The sequence below is a fragment of the Epargyreus clarus genome, unplaced genomic scaffold (assembly GCF_041222505.1).
Source record: "Epargyreus clarus isolate Ecla_fem2 unplaced genomic scaffold, WU_Ecla_fem_2.2 ptg000026l, whole genome shotgun sequence".
Lineage (NCBI taxonomy): Eukaryota > Metazoa > Arthropoda > Insecta > Lepidoptera > Hesperiidae > Epargyreus > Epargyreus clarus.
Genome location: NW_027332233.1, coordinates 4144492 through 4169100, shown reverse-complemented (window position 1 = coordinate 4169100; position 24609 = coordinate 4144492). Strand labels below are relative to the sequence as shown.

The following is a 24609-nucleotide window of genomic DNA, read 5'->3' as shown; positions in this document are numbered from 1 at the left end:
CGCTATGGATACACTAAGACAAATATACAAACACCCAGACCAAGAAACAGAAACCCTTAATTCATCATTTAGAATCCTGTCTGGCTGGGGATCAAACTCGGGACCCTCTGCGCGTCAGACCGGTATGGTGACCGCTCCGCCACGCGGGTACAACAACGGCGTGTCGCCCGACAATGGCCTATCAGAATATCGACATTTGTTTTATTCTAAAGTGAGATTTGGTTTGGTTTTGGAGTGGAATGCTAATAGCATTATTGTAAAATTGCGTAGAATACAAACCGCCTATTACTATTTCAGTTGTGACAATTATAATTTGAGATTTTTCTAGAATATTTCTTGAATCAATTTCATGAATTGATGATCTGTCAGCAACGTAGTATAGTTATTCATAGATCACAGCGAAAAATCTTTTTATTTAGTAGTAAACTTAAAATAAAACTAAATTGACACGCTAAAATAAAATGATTTATCTTATATCTAAAACTCTCGTGTCACAATGTTAGTTACCGTAATCCTCTGAAACGGCTTTACCGATGTTCACCAAATTTTATATGCATATTCAGTAGGTAGGTCTGAGAATCGGCTGGTGGACTATGGTTAAATCCTTCTCATTCTGAGAGGAGTCCTGTGCCCAGCAGTGGGAGAATGATGGGTTGATGATGATAATTCACAAAGATATTCAAGACGAGTATATTTAATTTATTTCATTATTCAGTATTATTTTCATCATCTTCGACTGCTTAATTCAAGCATAAAACAGTTCAATTTACACATGGATTGTAATATATTCTTTTAACAAATTGATTTTCATTCCCATAAATTTAAGCTTGAATAAGATATAACGGAAAAGAAACCACAAAATAAATAAAAATACATTTATTAAGTATAGTACTCTGTATCCGGTGGTGCTGTGACTGCTGTGGGTTTTAATAAAGCAATTTTTTGTGCACTTAAATCTAAATTTGTTGAATTTTAATTGATGTCAGTTTTCTAAATGTGGGAAACGGAAGTCTGTATCGCGCAAGTTGTCGGCCATCCAGCGCTCGGCTTGCTGCGCCATGTCCTCGTCAAAGTAATCGCGCCAACCACCTGCCTTACCTGAAATGGAAACGAGAAATATAAATAACTGATCAATGAGGTTATAGTGTATCGATTTAAATGAGAAAATGATGGTGATGAGATCTATTCAATCCTTGTCAATTTTTATGTGGGTAGATGTAAATATTTCATCAGAGTCGTCTTTTAATGACATTTCTTGTAATCTGTCTACCTAGTAAACTAAAATGTTGTCTTCCGTTCGGCGAGAACATACAGACGTTCTGTACGTGCCCTCTTACTCTTGTTTCCCACGTGAATAGCCGTGTTACCGCGTGTGCCTTGTGAAGTGCATAGTGACTACTTTTCAGGAAAAACTGGCCGTGCCTAAATCTTTGAGGCCTGTGACAGCGCCGTGCGAATCGCCTCTGATAATTCGAGGCCGCAGATCAACTTGGAAGGCAAGGTTTGTGAATTTTTCTTCTCATCTGTTGCGACGAGGATATTGTGTCATACGGGAGTCATACCTCTTACGTCCATCATTTTCAAACAGTTTACTATGTTGTTAGGTAAGCTCTCGAGGCATTTATGTATTGTACAGTATCTTTAGTCGCTTCAAAATAATAACCAGTTAGGAATTAGTGACACCGGTCACTGCGTAAAAGATAACACGGTATGCATGCGTCATAATTATTTTCTCATATTTTGTTATACATAGGTATTTAGGGGAAGTGTTTATGCATGTTTTTATGTAATTTATTTCTTATAACATCACTCACCTTTCCTTACAAACGCGTCCTTTCCGGAAATGAGGACACCCAGTTCCCGCATCACGTCGTAGTTTACGGACTTGTTGTTTTTAAAGTTGTCTATGCTCAGGTGGTCGCACAGTTGCGCTATCTGCTTCTCTGAGAGTTCCTTGCCAAGGAATTTCGCCACTCTGCCCACAGCGGCTGGCAGGTCCTGCAGAAGGTATATAGGTTTATGTCTACGTTTGTATTTCAAGGTGGTACAACTATTTATATGCGTGGTTTCAATGCATTAAATTTATGCATTTACGTCTAATATTTTTTATAGTATATCTTGTTTTGCTTTGTTTTACATAGTCTTATTATCTGTCTTATATTATTGTATAAGAAAAGTAATTTTGTAATAGGTAGGTATAAAATCATAACGACAATCAAATGTTACATCTATTTGAAACATCATATAGAAGAAGTTATTATGTATCGAATAGCCATATAAAGAAGAAATGATCTCACCTTTGAGAGTTCTTCGTAGAATAAAAATAGCAGGTTAGGATGATGCCGCTTTTCCCACGACTCTTTTAAGTGATCGAAGAATGGAGTCCAATGATCTGTTAATAAATAATATACATATCAATAATAAATCATTTAAAATGGCCCTTAAATTACCTATACCTATAAAATATTAAATAAGTGACCAAGATGGAATTTCAACATCCAACTACATAGTGAAACAAAACTACCTTAAACCATTCTAACAAATCAAACAAGCTAATAAGTAAGTTAATATTTTTAAACTTACGTAAATCTTTGATAAAGAATTCCCAATACATTTTGAAGTCTCCGATGTAGCCTTGCGTTCTCATGGACTTGTTCAAATGGTAGAAAGATACGGCGACATCGCGCGGGTCCCTCGCCACATACACCACTTTTGCTGTGTCGAGGAGGGTTGGGGGCAGGAGTGAAAGGGGTAGATGGGTTTTCACAAAACGTGGAGATGGCATTTCAGCCAGTAGTTCTGTTCCGGGCGCAGTAACAAGTTCTAAGAGTTCCAACTTTCGCTCACTGTCGGAATTTTCGTTGGAAAATCGTTTTTTCATCACTGGATGGACGAAAACGGAGAATCTGTAAAAATAATACTGTTTATAAGAAAGTAATTTGGTTATGCTAATTTTTATGTTGTCCAATTTCTTTAAAAATATATACGAAGTTTTCGGAATTTAGAGATCCCGCATTTTATTATTGACTCGTATAGCAAATCTAATATTCAACAATCTGTTAATTATTAAGTTTAGTTATTAATATGAAACTCACTCTAAAAATGGGTATCTTTCGGTGAGTGGTATTGCGTCTGACTTTGCATAATCCAAATCGTTTGCTACCATCCATACCAACTCTTGAGTCCAAGTTGTTCCTGAAAATTTAGTCAATTATAATTATTATATAAAACGCGTAGCTCGTGGTTTATTTCCTGAAGAGGGTTGTTTTATTTTCTTTTTCTGCATCTATATTCTCTTATATTGCTATAGGTAAGTTCTTAGTTTAAAATATACCTATTTATTCATGTATCCACATCCTAAGAGGTAAGGTATAATATATGAGCTGATTCAATATTAAATTTAGTTTCATAAAATTATGTGCGCTTACCAGACCGAGGATAACTGGCAACAAATATGTCAGTGGGTCTGATCTCCATATTGTAGATATTGGAAGCTTCCTGTTTGTACTTATTTGGCAAAAAATATCCTTTAGGACCCACTTGCACGAATCCCGTGTGTTCTCCTGGAAATATGAAGTACAAATAGTTTATAAATTAAATTCGATTTTTAACCGACTTCAAAAAAGGAGGAGGTTTCTTAATTCAACGGTAGGTGTATATGTGTTGTTAATATCATTTTGAGATGACCATCTTGGCAAAAGGGGATCTCGCGCTGGGCTAGGTGATCATGCCAGAGGAGCAGCAGTGTTCCGAAAATCTCCTTTATGTATACAAGATGTTGAAAAATATCGATAGCGTGATGCAGAAACATCTCTTGACTAGTTGCGCCACATATTAATAATTTACCATGTATTTATGTAGGTAACTGAAAGTTTTATAATTTGCATTCTAAATTTCAACATCAAAATTTAGGCTTCCGCATAGCAGTTTGGCAAAAATATATGTATGTCATATAAAAATGCACATAATTATAGGTAATTAGCATTAGCATTAGGATAAAATTCATGTGTGTAAGTACATATTTAATTGGCTACTTGATAGTTGTAATTATAAGTGTATGTTCCTTTATCGATACGATAGCTTATAAAAAGTATTAATTTTGCGATATTTAATTTTACAATGTGACTATTTGTACAGGTACTGGACTAATAAATTATATTTATTCGTACATTTATTCAATTTTTTTTTTCTTTAAACAATGTGACCAATTCAATTTTTTTTTTAAATATATTTATTTATTACATTCAATTAAACGTATATATATATATAATTAAACGTATTCATTTGGTTAGGTTAGGTTAGGGGGTTTTTTTTTTTGAGTTTTCTCAAAATCTGTCGGTTCGAATCGGATAATAATAAATTGTTTTTCCAGTATACGTATTAATAATTATAAATTATTCGTACGGTAGCCGTAATAATAATTATAAATTGTTCGTACAGTACCTGTATTAATAGACTCAGCCTTAATTTTAATTAAAATAAATTACCACTATATGTATATTAATAAATAAATTTACGTTTTTATTTTTTTTTCGAACTATATGTTCAAAAACGCAATCTTAGCATCGTAGTAAAATTAAATCATATCATATTGACATCATATTATCAATATTTTAGCTGTCATTTCCCCAATTTCCTAATACCTTTGTGACTTTAGGGCTAGGGAAATCCAGACCGTGCTCACTGAAACAGTTTACGCATAGGTACCTACTGCACCAGGCTCTCTTATGATGTCTCTAAAGGATCATGCTCTAAGCAAATCTTAGATTGTTGTCATTTTTTCATTAATTTATATTTGGGTACGTACTTATTATTTTTCGATCCCATGTTAATAAAAAAATGGGCGTATAATAAAATGTAAAATCATGAATGGCTTGAGAAAAGATTAAGATCTACCTGTATTAATAAGAATCACATTATAAAATGAATAGGTAACTATACAAAACATAGCTTTTGCATTAGCGAGAAAATCAAACTTAGTCTTTATATTTCTCACTAGCTGACCCGGCAAATTTTGTACCGCCTCAAAATCTATTTATCAAATATACTTCATATAAAATATAGCCTATGTTACTCGTGGATAATGTAGCTTTCGAATGGTGAAAGAATTTTTAAAATCGGTCCAGTAGTTTTTGAGCCTATTCATTACAATCAAACAAACAAACAAAGTTTTCCTTTTTATAATATTAGTATAGACATATGTGTTTGAAATAAACAAATTATTACAATAACTATTTCAAATTTATATAGATTATAAGAATATATTACAATTCAATTGTAGATTTTAGTGCCCGTGATTATTGTAATAGATTTTTTTGTTGCATTTGGTGACTGTTATTTTTGTAACCTTGCATTTGAATGATAAATGAGGAAGTTGTTTAGTTTCAATTAGTTCACAGTTAAATCGAAGGTTGAAGGTAACTAATAAATAATACATAGGTAATAGATTATTGGCAGTATTAAAAAATCTGTGAGCGGAATATTTATTGTATTTACTTATTAGGTAGTAAAACATATTTTAATAATTATAAATACATATTTAACCTTCTTTAGTCCACGTTTTTATGATTAAAAATATTTTGCAAGTTATAAATTTAATATTTAAGAGATTTATTTGTATTAATATTTTGCTATAAACATTTTCCGCATGGGTTTTAAGAGATGTCGCCTATGTTCTTTCAAATTACACATCGACATCAACTGAGAAGTTTTTATGTGTTCTAGACAAACATACAAAACGTTAAACCAACAAGAGTAAGTACTGTATTTTTTACGCAATGTAATCTCGTATAACTTAATAATGTAGTAGATGTAAATAATGTCAATAAACATAACACTTAGTCATACATATATACCTAGGTCAATAATTTAATAACAGAGGTAGTTATGTAGTTTATTAGCAGTAATAAAAAGATGGGTAAATACATCCTCTTGTAATCGATGGCATCCATAATATATAGGGGTCTATGCAAAACAGCTTTCGACGGGTCCTACGTAAACTGGTGCAAGTGCGTTTTCACAACTTTACAGTAGAGCGATTTGAATGTTCTAATGCGCGTAACTTTAACAGTATTCAACGTACATAGTAAAAATTTTAAGATGGTATAATTGAATCCTTTAAAAAAAAAACTGCATTATACGTGAATAATGTTAAAGTTACACGCATTAGAAGATTCAAATCGCTCTACTGTAAAGTTGTAAAAACGCACTTGCACCAGTTTACGTAGGACCCGTCGTTTGATCTCTACAGTATCTACTTATTATGCAATTTGCTTAGTATGCCATTCTTGGCCCTACAAATCCTCTATTACCAATACCACATACGAGATATTATATTTCAGCGAATCTCATAACAGCAAGTGCTTGAAAAATTAAAGTAATAATATATAGGGAGGGACAAATGTTACGAGTACATAAAACTAGAAGGGACCGATTACTTCTAATAAACAAAGATGCTCATTAAATATTCGTACTCGTAACTTATAGTAAGGTACTTGTGCGAGGTTATTATCAATGTGTATAGTAATCAGTATTAATATTTATGTTAACAATCGTATAACTAAACATGAATTCAAGCGGATGAGAGTCGTTTAAACCTTCCAGCAAGGTTACAAGGCAGTTGTTCGTGATAATACCCGTTTATCTCCTTGCGTTATAGTTGCTTAGTAGCTACATAGAAAAGCAAAGAGATTAATTCTATCAATATTGTTTGATTGTGTTTGTATAATATAAAATCGGTAAATTCATTTTTACGAATATTCAATGCGTCACACATAAAAAATAAGACTATTAATTTGAAACTTGCGACTAAAACGATGGCAACGTCATCAACCCATTTTTGTCCCCCTGTTGGGCAGGGCTCTCCTCTCAGAATGATAAGAATTAGGCTATAGTCCACCTCGCTGGCCAAGTGCGTATTGGTAGACTTCACATACCTTTGAGATTTTTTTAAATATAAATCTCTTAGGTATGAAGGTTTCCTCACGATGATTTCCTTCATCGTTTTAAGCAAGTGATACTTAATTAATTTCTAATACGCATATAACTTTGAAAAATCAGAGGTAGCCTAGGATTTGAACCTCGGACCTCTCGTTTGACAGGCCGAGTTTCTAAACCATTGGGCTAACAATGTTTTTTTTGGCAACACGGATACTTAATTATTTGTTTCTGTTTTGAATTTGAAAAACAGGTATTAGGTAAATTTTACGATTTTTTATTGCTTTCGTATTTAAACGGCTTAATTATGTAGGCACTTATTAATGTTAACTTCGTCGTCAACTCGTAACTGTCCCACTGCTGGGTACGGGTTTCTCCGTTAGTGAGGCCATAGTCAGGAGGTGTTCTGTGGACATAGTTCACCGTGGTGCTCAAGTGTGTATTGGTAGACTTCCCATATCTTTGAGAACTCAGTCTTATTAATTCTGTCAGGTGTGTACCTGACAAAATTTTAATCAAAGTTTTCTTTTTTTTCACGATGTTTTCCGACAACGTTAAAGCAAGTGATAAATTACTTATTTCTAATACGCACATAACCTTGAAAAAGAAAAGGTACGTGCCTTAGAATCGAACCTCGGACCCTTAGATCGGTTGGTTGAGTTTCAATCAGTGCTCTAATGTTAGTTTACGATCAAGTTATTGAAGGCCCCCTACTCGTACTTGTTTGTTTGAAGTGGTATATTAATGAAAAAAACCCAAATATTTAAAACTACCTACCAAGAAAAAATAAGCAATGGGCCGGTTAAGTTAAGTCTTTTGTTTTGTCCATTTATAAATAAAGTCAGTTATAAAATTATTATAACAATAGTATTTAAATATAAGATTGAGTACATTATTTACAATTACAACGGTCAATATACGATAAGTGTATGTAGCTCAATGTAGTTATCTGTCTTTGATATATATTTTCATACATAACCTACTTTTACTAGTCTATTATCAAATCTTGTACTCATTTCTCTTTCTGCTTTTACTTTCATCTTATTGGTGTCTGTTCACGTCATACATTCTCACTGGGTAGGTAAAATAAATGGAAACGTCATTTACTTTGCGAATATCATTTGTACCCCTGGGGTCATCGATTTTGCTTGTATTAAAAATTAAAACATACTATTAAAAATATTACTATTAGTGTTTATTAAACACATTAATAAAATAAAAAAATGAAATTGTGAAATAAAATTTATTAATAATAATAATAAATTAAACAAAGGCGTAGGTTCTTTATAATATTAATTCTATACTTTATAGTTTATTTTTCTCGTTGACTATTAGGGCACCAAATTCTTTTTACTCATGTACATAAGCACCAATGGTTGTTAAGTCAGTGTGTGGTTAATAATAAAATAATCTTAACATTCATTCTCCAATATTAAATGTTTATGGGTATTGTAAATAATATCTCGCACTGTTTGTAAATGGAGGACTCAATTAAGTACCGTACTTGCGTCATTAAATACGAAAAGAATATTTAAAAAAAAAAAACAAATTAAACAATAAATAACATAATATTATTGTACGCACTGACCTGTAAAATACATCATCAAATGTTCAGCCAACTTGGGTTCCACATCGCGGATTTCCAGGGGGAAATTGTTGTTCCTTAGTTGATCCATTTTGCGCACCACCTAATTTGTTTTGTACTATAATATAATTATTTTATTTATATATTTTAAAATTCGATTGCGAGTTGCGAGGTTTCAACGGTGTCAGTGAAAGCGCGCGCGCAACCGTCTGCGCCGTGCTGAGAACAGCGCGGCAAGTATCGTGCCCAGCGCATGTAAATGAGTGACCTTGATCTAGAGACAGTTCTTTGTTTACACACACAGATACTGGGTGTTAGATAATAGCTATACCTTCTACATACCTTCCGTAAATACAAATTTATTTTACAATCACCAACAAACAAAGCTATTATGAATTTAATGTGACTGACCTAGATATAATCAATACGTAGATAACAAAGTAGCGGCAAATTGCGCAATTGTTGAAGTAAACCTCAGAGGAAAACCAATACAATAACTGCCTATATTTTCTAGTTTACTTCGTTTGACCACTGAATGTTTTGAATCGAAAATTAGGCCTACCTTTTCATTGATCGTCAACTCAGATCTAATTTTTTCGTCATTTAGATTATCATAAGAAATCCATCGAATAAATCTCCGTGCAATAATTAGAATTGGTAGGCAGTAATATTGAATATAATAATTATATGCAACTCTCAGATATACGTAGAAATTTCCGCGTTATTTTCAACATTATAGACATCGTAATTCTTATTATTATTAAGTTCTGTTTATAGGTGCAGAGCTATAAGCTGTGTATCTATGTGCAAAGCATATTTATTTAAAATATTAATAATTATATTTAAAAGGGAAATAATTAAAATACCGTATTGTTTAATATTTTTATAATCAATGAAATATTCGTATAAAAAAATAGTAGCAGCAGCCCTAGTTGATTTTCAGAGTGGAGAGATATTAAGCTCACGATTTCAATTTTGAATTTTTAGGTTCACAATTGGTAGACAGGTAGACAATTGTTATCTAGAGGAACTACACGTGGTCGTTAACCAGACCAAGGACTAATTAAACCTTTTTTTGAAAAGTCTACTGATCTTCTATAATACCTACAAAGCACGAATGAGGCGACTAAGGCGAACAAGTTGTGTTTTAGCTGTTACGAATATGATACTTGGTGTCATTCTGTGATCCGCAACTGAGTCCATTCACTCCATCTTTGTTACTCTAGGACTGGCTGGAGGTTTAATCAGTCGGGAACTGCAAGTCAATATCGCGCAGATTCTCCTCAATCCAGCGGTCCGCCTGCTGCTTCATCTCATCGTCGAAGTGGTCGCGCCATCCGCCCGTTTTGCCTTCAAATCAAAATATTTTTATTTAAATTATATAGTTACGTAAGTTCTTTAAAAAATAAAGTAGCGAACATTACGTTCTCAAGCACGGAAATAATTTGTCAGTCAACCAATCAAGGACCTTTTAAAAATTGTGTTCCTCAAACGAATCAATTGTAACGGCGCAATAAAGTTAGTTACCTCAAAAAATATAATGTTATTTTTTTATCTTGTAAAAGCCTGTGAAATTTGTTGTACCAAGAAAAAATAATCGATCGGAAAAAAAATCGGTTTTCATTTTTTGGTATCCTGTGAATAATTATAGCATAGGTACAAGGCATGGTCTACCATGGTCCATGACACATACTTTTTTTTGTATAATAATCATAGATTAGTAATAATGTCTCACCTTTTCTAATGAAGGAATCTTTCATGATTCCAATTTCCTGCCACTCTGCCATGTTAACTGACTTGTTGTTCTTGAAGTTATCGAACTTGAGGTGGTTGTAGAGTGCTTCAAACTGTTCCTCCGAGTAGTCCTTGCCGAAAAATTTGGCTAACCTCCGCGCAACTCCCATTAAATCCTGAAAATAATAATAAACAATATGCTAGTCATACGACTTGTTTCAAATGTAGGTGATTGTAAGAATATAATATATTATATTTATTGTCCTGTCACAAGTTTTGTGAAATAATTTCTAGTATGTTGGTCAGTACTTAAGTTTAGAAAATATTTAATAGTGTTAAGACTTGCACCATAATTATTTAACAATAATTAGTTAGTTAATACGTGATTTAGACCGTAAACCTTAGAAAGTTCCTCGTAGAAAATGAAAGCCATGTTTGGATGGTTTCGCAGACGCCACGCCTCCTTCACGTGTTCAAAGAATGGTGACCAAAGAACTGAAAAGAGTTCATGAAAATATGTTAAAACATGTTTTAATTAGATGAATAAACCGAAGGGATACTTTTATTTTTGTCATATTACGGTTACAATTGTACTAAGCTGGGTTGTAAAAGACATTGTCTTGTCTATTGTCTTGTTGTAAAAGATATACCTTAAGGAAGTTCCCTATGCTCCCGCCGGCATCCAACCAGTCGGCAAAAATAAGATCAGAGTGGAATTTGATACCCTGGACCAGAGGGACGAGACCCTTAAGCGACTCGAGTCATCTGAGGACATCCGTGCAGAACCCGCTCGCAGACTCAAACCCATGATAGTGCTTAAAGGAATCTCAAAAGAAACCTCAACTGAGGAACTCACAAAGCTGATCATACAGCAGAATCCGGAAGTAGGGCTACTCAGACCGGATAATGAGGACCTCCAGTTTAGGTTTCAAAGACGAAACAAACATGACAAATTATACAACGCCGTATTATTGACCTCACCGGCCGTCTGGAACAAAATCATAGAACTAGGACGCCTTAATGTAGACCACCAAAAAGTACATGCAGAAGAGTTCGTGCCCTTGCTGCAGTGCCTCAAGTGCCTGCAGTACGGGCACCTCAAGAAGCACTGCACAAGAGATGAGACTGCCTGCGCTCATTGTGGCGCAGATAATCACACCATCGAAACATGCGCTCTGAAAAACAACCCAGATGACATAAATTGCAGCAACTGTACCAATAAAAACAAAAAACAGAATACCAACTCTGACACCAAGCATTCCGCCACGTCTTACAGCTGCCCGGTGAGAGATGCTATGAGACTCAGAGTCATAGGAAAGATCGACTACGGCTTATAGCAACTAAAGCGTCCGTCACAAAAAAAATATTCACACAAGAATTCCAGCACAGTTACCAACAATAACAAACACTCAGTCCAGTCCGGCGACAATTTCAAAATTATACAATGCAACCTCGGCAGATCCTATTCCAGCGAACAAGAATTTGTTAAATACTTCTCCAACCAAAATTACGACGTCGTCTTTATAACCGAACCATACGTGGGAAAACACAACACAATGCGAAGAGTACATGGTTATGAAGTATTTCAATTTGGCACAGACACCCGAGTCAAGGCGGCAATTGCTATAAGATCTGGGCTAGGAGCCGCACTTGGAATCGCAAAACATTCTTCGTCGAACATCAGCGCTGTCCAAATCACATACAACTCGAAGAAATTCTTCCTCTTATCAGTCTACATTGAACCTAAATCTGATGACAATAGTACACTTACCAAGCTTGATCTTCTCCTGCAACACATCAACAACTCCCATGCCATAATATGTGGTGATTTTAATGGCTGGCACCCGGTTTGGGGTTCACCTACATCTAACAAACGGGGACGCGAGGTCTTTGACCTAATCACAGCGCATAACCTCACCTAAAATTGATAATTGGAGGATCAACTACGACGCATGTCCAACGTCCGAGCACCATGCTATAGAATTCAAAATTAATATAAATAAAAAGAAACTAAAGACTAATAAAACTATTACCACTTACCGTTACAACACCTGCGGAGCTGACTGGAACCTTGTGAAAGAATCACTAAAACGGGAAATCAGCAACTCTTCTCTGGACACTACTGAAATTAGTAACCTTGATATTGAAAACCTAGACACATATATAAATACACTAATCAAAACAATCCAAAAAGTCTGCAACAAAACCCTGAAAAAGAAAAGAGATAAAATACAAAACTTACCTTGGTGGAACTCGGAGCTCGAAGACCTGAAAAAGAAAGTAATCTTCTACCATCACAGGATCCAGGACCTGAAAAAGAAAAATAAGTCATTAGTAAATATATTAATTGAAAGAAAAGCCATTAAAGATGAATACTTACTTGCCCTCTCCACTGCTTCTACTGAACTTTTCCGAAGTTTCTGCAACAAGCAAGGTAAAGAAGATGTGTGGACACTTACCAATAGATTACTGAAACACTCTCCACAACCCTCACCTCCAAACACACTCATGACACCTACACCAAAACAAGCGAAGAATCTGCAAAAGCATTGCTCGACAAATTTTACCCATCCGATACCCCCGACTCCTCTGAACCACAAAGAATCATCAGGCTTAAGAGTACTTCGTTGCCGGTAACAGCTAATGAAGTAGATTTTACGCCTGAGGAGGTCCTGGACTGCGTAACTTCAATGAGCCCGAGTAAAGCCCCAGGCCCAGACCACCTGACTGCTGATATCTGGTCCAATTTTATGGAAGTTTTCCCTTCAATCGTTACTCAGATCATGAATCAATGCCTCCATCTCTCCTACTTTCCTAACGCCTGGAAAAAGGCTTTCGTAAAAACTGTCCCAAACCCCAACAAAACCGACTATAGCGATATTTCTTCTTATCGACCCATCGGATTACTTGACGTACTGGGAAAAGTGCTTGAGAAACTCATAGCCAGCAGACTCATCTACCAATTAAACACGACAGACAATTTACATAAACATCAATACGGCTTTCGGGCACAAAAATCGACCAACGATGCTCTCGCGGAGGCTCTAGCACAGATAAACAACGCCAAAATTAGTGGCAGATTTGTTATAGGAGTATCTCTGGATATAAAGGGTGCATTTGATCACGCATGGTGGCCTGCTCTAATGAACAGGCTACACGATACGAATTGCCCCTCGAATATTTACAAAATTATCCAGAGTTACTTCTGTGACAGAACTGTTATCTTAAATTACGCCGATGCTACAGCAGAAAGATCCCTATCTCGAGGCTGCGTCCAAGGTTCAGTCTTGGGTCCAATTTTCTGGAACCTGATTCTGGATGAACTTCTATACACCAAATTCCCTCCATCCTGTCACCTCCAGGCTTATGCTGATGACTTGCTTCTCATTACATCCGGAAATAACATCTCAAACATAGAATCAGAAGCCAATGAAGCCCTGAGTACCATCACCGACTGGGGACAAAAAGTAAAGCTGGAATTCGCTGCAAATAAAACGCAAGCAATTGCCTTTTCTTCAAAAGCCTCTAAATGCAAAATCTCGATCAACAACAATCGTATCTCATTTTCCAACGAAATTAAATACCTCGGCATCATCATTGACAAGAATTTAAAATTTATAAAGCATGTAAATAACTCCATCACCAGATCTCAAAAAATCTACCATAAACTCTGCATGTTTGTCCGACCCACCTGGGGAGTCCACTCTGAAAATATCTCAATCATATATAACAATGTAATAGTACCTATCATCACGTATGGCGCAGAAATCTGGTGGACTGCACTCAAATATAAAATGGTATGTAACAATTTGCAATCACTCCAAAGAGGTTTCGCTATTAAAGTCATCAGAGGCTTCAAAACAATTTCTGCCTCAGCCGCCATTGCCCTTGCTGATTTCGCACCGCTGGATTTAAAAATTAAAGAAATAGCTGAACTTCAATCAACAAAAAGGAAAGAATACACCAAATTCCTACCACAGGACATTAAATGTGACTTACCAACGCACCCATCCAATTTATTACATCCAGCAAAGCGAATCAGCATAACTTTCGATACTGTCAGCAATCAAGAGGAATTAGAAGGGAAAACAACTAACGACATGACAAAAATTTTCACTGACGGAAGTAAGTACGACGGCGTAGTAGGCGCTGCTTTCGTTGTTTACTATCCGAACGGAAAAATGGAAACTAAAAAAATGAAACTGCACGGAAGCTGCTCTGTATTCCAAGCAGAAATGCTTGCGATACAGAGAGCTTGCGAGTACTGTGCTGTTAAAAATCTTACAAACTCAGTAGTTTTATCTGACTCCCGATCTGCCTTAATGGAAATTCAAAATAGAAATTCTCACAACTCCATGACCGTCGAAATTCATAAGCATATCCATAATTTGCAACTTACTGGATCAATTAAATTTATTTGGATAAAATCCCATGTCGGGATCGATGGTAATGAGACCGCTGATTTGGCCGCTAAAGCGGCAGCCAAACGACACTCATCCTTCGATTTCGCCAAATTTCCGATCAGTTTCGCAAAATATCAACATAATCTAGAAATAGACAGAACATCTAACGAAAGATACCTGGCGGCACCCAAAGGCGCACACACGCGACTCTGGTGCCCCAACATCGACATCATCCGTGAATTATCCAAATACACTAAACCATCTTTCGCTCTCACACAGATTCTAACAGGCCATGGATACCATCTCGAATACCTGTTTCGTTTTAATATCACAAACACAGATAAATGTCCATGCGACGATAATTCCATCCAGACAATAGACCATATACTGAAATATACTGAAAAAATTATAATATAAAAAAAAAAAAAGTTCAAACAATAAATATAATATCTATTATATATATATATATATGACGGCGCTTCCATAAATCATAGAGTGGGTAGAACGAGGTCACTATGGTTTTACCCGCTCTGACGCAACTCCGGGCGCTAGTGCACAGAGCGCGCGAAAATAGAAATGGTTCGGCGGCAAATAATCGAGAGTGTGTTGCGCGAGTGCATTACGTGTTCGGTGGAGTGTCAGTGATTTTGTGTGTATTCCTTTTGTTAAACTATTGTGATTTCACAGAATAGAACATTGTTTATTACGTACGTTTACTTTTTATTCTCCTCGCCCGACCAACCTACGCCTACAAACCTACATTATATTATAATATGGAGTCGCAGACAAATAATGAAAAAGACACTGATAAAGGCTCTGTGCCTTTATCAGAAGTGGGATTCGGAGGGCCAAATTTGGAGGAGAATAATTGCAACAGCGAAAACTTAGCAACTGCATCTACACCTCCACCGGTACCAAACTTATTGTTGCATATGGAATCCTTATTGTCTCGATTACTAGCGACATCACAACCACATAACTTGAATAATACGTCAATTCAATTAATTCAGTTCGATCCCGACGACGTTGACGCGGACATAGAAGGTTGGTGTAAAATATCAGAAATCATCATCCATAATCGAAAGTTACAAGGTGCCGATTTGCTTTTGTCACTTACTCACGCTCTCAAAGGGCGTGCTGCCACTTGTTTAACTAAGTTGCAAACTTCAAAGATAACATGGGATCAAATAAAGGAAATGTTGATAGCAAAATTTGCAAAACCTATGTTACCGCAAGATTATTTCGATGAAGTTATGCGTTTTAACATAGGTCCTAAGGAAACTATATGTGAGGCCGCGATGCGCCTGTGGAGCACCATAGAACGTATACCTCGTTTAGAGATGGATGAAGACATCATGACTGGATTTGTGACGTCAGTGTTGTGTCAAAAAGACCAGATAATTCGTCGTGAACTCCAGTCTCATAATGTTGCTACAAGATTACAGCTTTTTCGAATCTTGAGTGGTATTTCACTAAAGCGGAGATATGATGTTAGTGACAGTCATGATACCGACGTTAAAAGAGCTCGCCACAGTGAAACGCGCTTTACGGGAACATGCCATAATTGCGGCACGGCTGGACATAGAGCGGTTGACTGTCGAAAACGACGAGAGCAATCCACTGTCGGAGAAAAGACAACAACTTCGTCATCAAGAGCCTTCGACAAAGTTAGGCAAATCACCTGTTTTGTATGCGGACAACTAGGACACCTGGCTTCTGCGTGTCCTGACCGGAAGGGAGGCCAAGGAGCAGCAACTGTTAAAGAAGTTCACATGTGTCGGCGCACCGGGACTAAAAGCACCTTAATAACATCATCTGGTGAGCCCGTTTCTTTTCTTTTTGATAGTGGATCTGCTTGCTCGTTAGTAATAAGTAGCCTTGCCACGAAGTTTCCGGGTGCTGCACAAAGTAATTTAGTATATCTATCGGGAATTGGTAAAGGAAATATAAAATGTGTTTCTCAAGTTTTATCCTCAATTACTATACAGGGCATCTCGTTGTCATTATTATTTCACATAGTACCCGATGATGCCATCGCGGAGTCGGTAATCATAGGCAGGGACTTATTAGACAATAACGTTCACGTACAAATCGATAACGATCGGGTTACATTCTCTCAGCGTGTTGAAGTTAATGCGACTAATATATCGGAACATTTTGATTTTAATGCTATTAATACTGATTTAGAAGGTAGTAATAAGATGGCCTTAATCAAAATATTACGAAAATATAGTGACTTTTTTATTGATGGTATACCTACGCGGCGTGTAACAACTGGTGTATTGCGTATAGATCTAATTGACCCTAATAAAACAGTGCAAAGACGCCCCTACAGGTTGTCCCCTGTAGAAAAGGAAATAGTTAATGAAAAAGTTGAATCTCTAATAAAAGCCGGTGTTATCCGAGAAAGTAACTCACCATTTGCGAGTCCAATTTTGTTAGTAAAAAAGAAGGACAATACTGAGAGAATGTGCGTAGACTACAGGGAGCTTAATGCTAACACTCGTCCTGAACATTACCCATTGCCGAGGATTGATGAACAGATAGATCGTCTTAATGGTGCCCATTATTTTTCATCATTAGATATGGCTTCAGGTTACCACCAAATCATAGTTGATCCAGATAGTATAGCACGGACGGCGTTTGTTACTCCTGATGGTCAGTATGAGTACACAGCGATGCCATTTGGATTGAGGAACGCCGCGTCCGTTTACCAACGCTGCATTAATAAGGCTCTTGGACGCTTAAAAGACCACGTAGCGCTAGCATATATGGACGATGTTTTGTGCTATTCTGATAGTATCGATGTAGGTTTAGAACGTCTAGATTTAACACTAAAGGCACTTTCCGATGCCGGTTTTTCGTTCAACATTAAAAAGTGCAAGTTTATGAAAAACGAAGTAGACTACCTGGGTTATGTTATAAGAGCAGGAGAAGTAACACCCAACCCGAATAAAGTGCAAGCTTTAGTTAATGCCCCAGTTCCTAAAACCGCTACTCATGTTAGGCAATTTTTGGGCCTCGCATCTTACTTTAGACGCTTTATACCAAATTTTACGCGTATAGTAGGACCCCTGTATCCGTTGACCAAGTTACACGGTCCGATAAAGTGGACAGACGTACACAGTGAAATTCATAAAAAGATCGTTAAAATACTTACTTCCGAGCCTGTTTTAATTATTTTTGATCGTAACTCCCCAATAGAACTTCACACCGACGCAAGCTCTGAGGGTTATGGAGCGATACTAATTCAGAGAAAAAATAATATACCTCACGTCGTATCCTACTTTAGTAGACGAACTACCGACACGGAATCACGATATCACTCCTACGAATTAGAGACCCTAGCAGTCGTACGGGCTGTAGAAAATTTTCGTCATTATTTATATGGGCAGCACTTTACTGTTTTCACCGATTGCAATTCATTAAAGGCATCAAAATCAAAAACTGATCTAACTCCTCGCGTTCATAGATGGTGGGCCTTTCTCCAAGCTTACGACTTCGACATAGTTCATAAACAAGGGAATAGCATGGAACATGCCGATTACTTGTCTAGAAATCCTGTGTCCAACTTAAAATCTGGTTCATCACAATCGAATACATGCGATACACCTACTTGTAGGAAAGTCGTCAATTTCGTAGAATTACACCAGGGGTGGCTGACAGTAGAGCAGAAACGTGATAGCGAAATACAAGATCTTGTCCGTAAACATAATAATAAAGAACTCCCAGAAGCAATTGCCCACACTTACGATGTTCGGAAGGGTGTACTATATAGGAAGATTGAGCGCAACAAAACCAGTTTCTGGCTCCCAGTAGTGCCGAGGACCCTTATATGGACACTGATTAATCATGTTCATACGGAGATCAAACATCTTGGTGCTGACAAGACTTTAGACAAGTTATATGAACAGTACTGGTTTCCACAAATGGCTAAACACGTACGTATGTTTGTGGACTCCTGTATAGTTTGCAAAGCATCAAAAGGATGCTCAGGAGCTCAACAAATACAGCTCCACCCAATCCCAAAAGTAGCTACACCCTGGCATACTGTCCACATCGACATCACAGGTAAATTGAGTGGGAAAAGTGATCGGAAAGAATATGCTTCGGTCATTATTGACTCTTTCACTAAATATGTGCTCCTAGAATACACGACTTCACTAGATTCAGTTAGTGCAATAAAATCCCTAAAGAAAGCTGTTTGTCTTTTCGGCGCTCCGAAGCGTATTGTTGCCGATCAAGGAAGGTGTTACATAAGTACAGATTTCAAACACTTCTGTAATGATCATGGAATCGAACTTCATCTTATAGCAACTGGTTCTAGTAGGGCTAATGGCCAGGTGGAACGAGTGATGCGAACCTTAAAAAGCTTACTGACAATAGTAGAAAGTGATCCAAACAAGGTGTGGCGTGATGAACTTCCTGAAGTCCAATTAGCCTTGAATAGTACTAAGTCTAGAATAACGGGATATACACCTACTGAACTGATGTTTGGCATACGTGCCCAGTCGTTAGGCATGTCGTCTTTATCACCTCATACAGAACCAGAGCGTCGTCAGGATTTGAACGCAATTCGAAGCATTGCTTCTGAAAATATTGCGAAAGCAGCTACATCGGAAGTAGATCGCTTTAATCGCGGTAGGGCAACCATAAAGCCTTTCTCTAAAGGTGATTTCGTCTTTATCAAATGTAGTGAGCGTAATCAGACTAAATTGCAAAAAAAATTCAGAGGGCCATTTATTATTTCTTGCGTTTTAGATAATGATAGGTACGAGTTGAAGCATATTGACGGATCTAATCGCGTCTATAAGTACGCTCATGAAAACTTGCGTGCAGTACCTGGGGGCTATGAAGGCTTACTTGAGGTAGCTACTTCTTTAATCGGTGACTCTGAGGAGGCCGAGACGGCGACAGTCCACGATCATGAGGTTGAGGGGGCTTCACCGAATGATAATGATGATGATAATACTAGCGATACACTATCGACACATAGTTCACGCACTTTGACTGCCGGCTCTGAAACCCTCTCTGCCTCCGAAGGTGATGAATAGTAAGTTGTAAATTAAATTATAGTTTTTATTTACCATGTATAGTGTAAGACTCGAGTCCTGTCCATATTCATTGTAGTATCATCAAATTGTGGAGAACAGCGGTCACGAATTACAAAACATGCATTGTGTAGTGTAACTGATGATGGGACTGGCTCATGCGGGTCGATGTTCCAAATCAGACTTGGGTACATGTGTTTGACATAACTGGTGTGTGGTCTAAGGGACTGGCTTATATAGGTCGAAGTTCCGGTCCAACTCACTATTCATGTGTTCATGTGTCATGATAAGTTGGTACTGGTCGAAGGGACGCTGATGAGTTGTCCGGTCTACGTCATCATAGGAGATGATGGCTAGTCGGAGGGACGCTCAAGAAAAGTTGTCCGGTCCAGTATGTAGTGTGTGGGGACTATGGACAGGGGTTGAGATATTGTCATTGGGCTACACTAGTTTTAGTTGTGTGTCAGAATGGGCGAGCGTACCAATCCAGTTGTACATTTCTTTCCAGATCATCCAGAGCGGGAGCAGTCGCACGAGGACGTGCGAATGTCAGTCCGGCCGTGACGGCGCTTCCATAAATCATAGAGTGGGTAGAACGAGGTCACTATGGTTTTACCCGCTCTGACGCAACTCCGGGCGCTAGTGCACAGAGCGCGCGAAAATAGAAATGGTTCGGCGGCAAATAATCGAGAGTGTGTTGCGCGAGTGCATTACGTGTTCGGTGGAGTGTCAGTGATTTTGTGTGTATTCCTTTTGTTAAACTATTGTGATTTCACAGAATAGAACATTGTTTATTACGTACGTTTACTTTTTATTCTCCTCGCCCGACCAACCTACGCCTACAAACCTACATTATATTATAATATGGAGTCGCAGACAAATAATGAAAAAGACACTGATAAAGGCTCTGTGCCTTTATATATATATATATATTTATTGTTTGAACTTTTTTTTTTTTTTTATATTATAATTTTTTTTTTTATATTGTATTTTTTTTTTCTTTGTATTTTTTTTTTCTTTTGGTTTTTTCCTTTTCTTGTTTTTACAAAAGATGCACATAAATAGACAAAAGAGAAACAAACAAAACTTAATCAAACAAAACACAACGAAAAGACAATATATATATATATATATATATATATATTTATATTCGCATATACATCTTACAAAGTTTCTCAATTTATAATTAGTCCAAATCTTTCAAAAATCTGTAAATTATCTTACTTGCAACCCTGTTGGAGGTAGCCCGTATACCATAGCGAGGACCTCTAAAACAGTAACAATCTTAAAAGTCCGCCTTTGCGGCAACAAAAAAAAAAAAGTCCTACCTACCTACGTACCTTCTAAGAAATACCTACCTACTAACGAAATTGTGGGCCGTGGGATCGAGATACTCTACGAAAAATAGGTCGATTTGGAAAAATTTGGGTCTTTTTAGAGCAGGGGCTCTCCCTCTAAAATATGCCGTCCTGGGTGCTAGTTGAAATTTTTAAGCCCAGGAAATATATCGAGGAATAACAAAAGGAGATCTCCCTATTTTTCTTATTATATTTTAAATGAAATGTGTTTATGGTAGATAATATCAAAGATTGCGAGTGCATTTATAGACCTTCTAAGTAAGTCAGATTGGACAACTTACCCTTGCTTTCCATAAATAATTTCCAGAATGGCTTAAACTCTCTGTCAGGTGGAATAATGCGGCTTGATTTCATGTGATAGTAAGTTGATACTACCACGTCTCGGGGGTTACGTGCCACATACACTACCTGAATGGAATGCTGCTTTCAATAAAGATTGATGACAATTGATAACAACCTTATTTAGAGTAAGTAATAGACATATTATTAAAATACATAAATGCATTGATGTTTAGGTAAGTTTGACTTTTATACACAGGTCAAGTGCAATGCTGTTAGATTGAAAAATACTTTGACTCTGATTTTAATATGAATTAACTTTAAAAAATATTTAATATACAAATATACTATTCGTAGGTTATGTTATGTTATATTACTATATATAATTGTTAACTACGATACCTTAAAATAACCGTATCACGTAGTATTTTGCGTCATTCAACATGTTTGACTTATTATTTTGCTCGCCTTAGATTGTCGCAGTGGCGGATTTACACATTTGCCGCCAGTAAGCTAAATTTGCCGTTCCTATCGATGTCATTATATGATTACTTTGTTCAGGGTTGTCTAAAAAGATAGGTCGCGGACCAGTACAAATCATTTTGTCTATACTCAGCAAAAAAGGTTGTCGATAAAATAGTTTCCAAGATGCCGAAAAAAGGGCGTTCGAGATACATTTGCCGCCCCTAAAATCCGATGTTTGAGTCAAGCTTATGCAACCTATTTGGTAAATACGCCACTAGATTGTTACGAGACATTTTTTGTCGAATTTTGCGATCGAAGCGTACTAATAAATTTTCCTTTACCTTAGTAGTTTCAAGAAGAGAAGGCGGCAAAAGCGACAGTGGAATGTGGGACTTGATAAACCGCGGGGATGACAGTGTTTTTAAATTTTCCGGATCTATGGGAGAGAACTCTTTCTGGAATTTTTCGAAACTTTCGCAGTCAAACATGTCCGGTGGAAAATTCAATTTCGTGAACGCTCTTGACCTGTTGAAAATAATAATTATGATTATATTTACATACTTTTACGTACGTGTGTATTTGTATAATAATAAATGTCTACGTACTCTATAAAGGGAAACCTGATCGTCAAAGGAATGGCTTTTGCTCCTTCAAAATCTAAATTAGTTTGTAGTAACCATACTAGCTCCTGAGTCCACGTTGTACCTGCAAAAATATTCATTACTATCATTTGTCAACCATCATGTTTCAACTGGGGTAGTGCCACCGGGACTTCTTTTGCTGTCTTTTAAAATCAGCTAAAAACTGGTGTGCGCCTTAATACATATAGCGAGACGGAGCTAATTACATAGGGCGTTGTAAAGTTGTGTTAAAGGATAGTAATGTCCGTGAGTCGAACATACATTGGTAGATATGGGGTGGAAAAACATAAGTCTCTGCCTATACCAGGTAATCTTCAAATAGGCTAAACCGATGACATATTTATAAGATATAAAACATAAAAATGTATTAACTATCTTAATATATATATTTATTTTGTGCGTGTGTATGTCACTGAACTCCTCCTAAACGACTGAACTGATTTTGATGAAATTTGTTGTGCGTGTTCAAGGGGACTTGAGAATGGTTTAGATTCACAATTTAGTCTGTGGGAAAAGGTTTTTTAATTAAACAATTATCGTGTCACAATGTTAGTTACCGTACTCCTGCGAAACGGCTTTACCGATTTTCACCAAATTTTATAGGCATATTCAGTAAGTCTGAGAATCGGCTACTATCTATTTTTCATATCCCTAAGTGATAAGGGTTGTTCATCCTTAACATTTTTTACTTATATGGCAACACAACGTTTGCTGGGTCAGCTAGTTATATTATATAAACAAACCTGATCTCGGGAACGTCACGACAAAGGTGTCGCTAGGTCGCAGCGGCATGTTGTATATATCTAACGCCATTGTGTCGAACTCCTTGAAGAAAAAATAGCCCGTCGAGCCCAGGCGTATGAATTCTGTCAGGAATTCGCCTAAAGAGATATTATTGTCAAAACTTTAAAATGTACTAAGTACATCTGTACCTTTGTCCCTGTCCCTGTGTCTGTATGTAGATATATTTGAACTTGATAGGATATGACAGAATTTTTAAATTAACTATATCCCTACAAATAACAATGCCAGATTTATTAAAAGAAACATCGTTATTTGTAGGTACATGTCTACGTCATTATTGTTTAAGGTTTTTTTCACACGTATTCCAAAAATGCCTTTGAAGAAAGACTGAAGAAAATGTTATTATACAATAATGGCAATACAACTATTTTTCAAACTTACGACAAGGAATGACCTGCGTTGATAATAATTGCGAAAACTTACTATAATAATTACGCGGCGCCTCTGCTTCTTCGGGGCCCAAAACTCTATATTCAAAAGGAAATTTAATTTTATTTTCACCTTCCATCATGTATTCACGTACGCGCTTTCGTTAACAAATGATGAATTATTAATTTCGGTGCGTATTATAAAATGTATTGTATCGATAAGGTAGTATATCTTTCCGCCGCCCAATCACATTTAAAACCGTTAAGTGATTTATGTTTATTGCGCATAACAAAACAAATATATTGACAAACTTTATGATAGCTCAGTAAAGATAGGAACATCACGACCACACTGTATGTCAATATCGGCATAAATATATTTTTTCAGTATCAGTAAAAGTGGTTTGAAAGCACTAAAGCTTTTTGAGGTTCGACCCCGGCTGTACCACTGCACACCCATTTCCGTCTTATAATAGCAGTTTTAAGTGCTGCTGTGTTCCACTTTAAGGGATGAGCTAAGAGACACATATTAATACGAGGTATCCCAACTTAGTCCTCAGGGTAGCAACGTATTTACTGTTAACCTCAGGTAGGAGTCTAATCTTATCTGGGTAATTAATTTTATTGGTTTATTACCTATGTCGGGGGGCCGCAGTTGGTACTTATCAACAGGTGGATTGCATGCCCATTTGCTACTTCAATATTATAAAAAAACATGCATAATCTGATTGTAAATTCTTATCACTGTTTACAATTATAGCAAGTAATGATGATTTTTGTTTATACTTACGTCAATTGAGTTTTCCATATATCATTACAATATAAATACGTTAGGGAATGCAATTCCGATCCGATGGATCCCGATCTCGCGAGATCCCGTGTAATTTTATGCTTATGTATATTATGCTTCGGGATCAATCCCGAAGCGTAATATGACGAGATCTCGTTCGAGATTGACGGGATTAGGCGGCAATGGTCAGCGATG

General features: G+C 36.7%; 2 protein-coding genes across 2 annotated transcripts; both read right to left on the bottom strand.

Moving 5' to 3' along the window:
- Nucleotides 1–861: 861 nt before the first annotated feature.
- On the bottom strand, nt 862–8772 carry LOC140753035 (sulfotransferase 1B1-like). The gene is made up of 7 exons (XM_073087390.1): nt 8525–8772; nt 3429–3563; nt 3096–3195; nt 2584–2906; nt 2298–2392; nt 1815–1998; nt 862–1098 (listed from the first exon to the last, which is right to left on the bottom strand). The coding sequence occupies exons 1-7, from the start codon at nt 8610–8612 to the stop codon at nt 983–985; spliced, it is 1041 nt and encodes a 346-aa protein (XP_072943491.1). The 5' UTR covers nt 8613–8772; the 3' UTR covers nt 862–982.
- Nucleotides 8773–9616: 844 nt separating this feature from the next.
- Nucleotides 9617–23860, bottom strand: LOC140753036 (sulfotransferase 1E1-like). Its single transcript, XM_073087391.1, has 8 exons — nt 23680–23860; nt 23196–23333; nt 22417–22516; nt 22153–22336; nt 21349–21475; nt 10656–10750; nt 10257–10431; nt 9617–9871 (listed from the first exon to the last, which is right to left on the bottom strand). Exons 1-8 carry the CDS (start codon nt 23765–23767, stop codon nt 9762–9764), a joined length of 1017 nt encoding a protein of 338 aa, XP_072943492.1. The 5' UTR covers nt 23768–23860; the 3' UTR covers nt 9617–9761.
- Between the last annotated feature and the right edge of the window lie 749 nt (nt 23861–24609).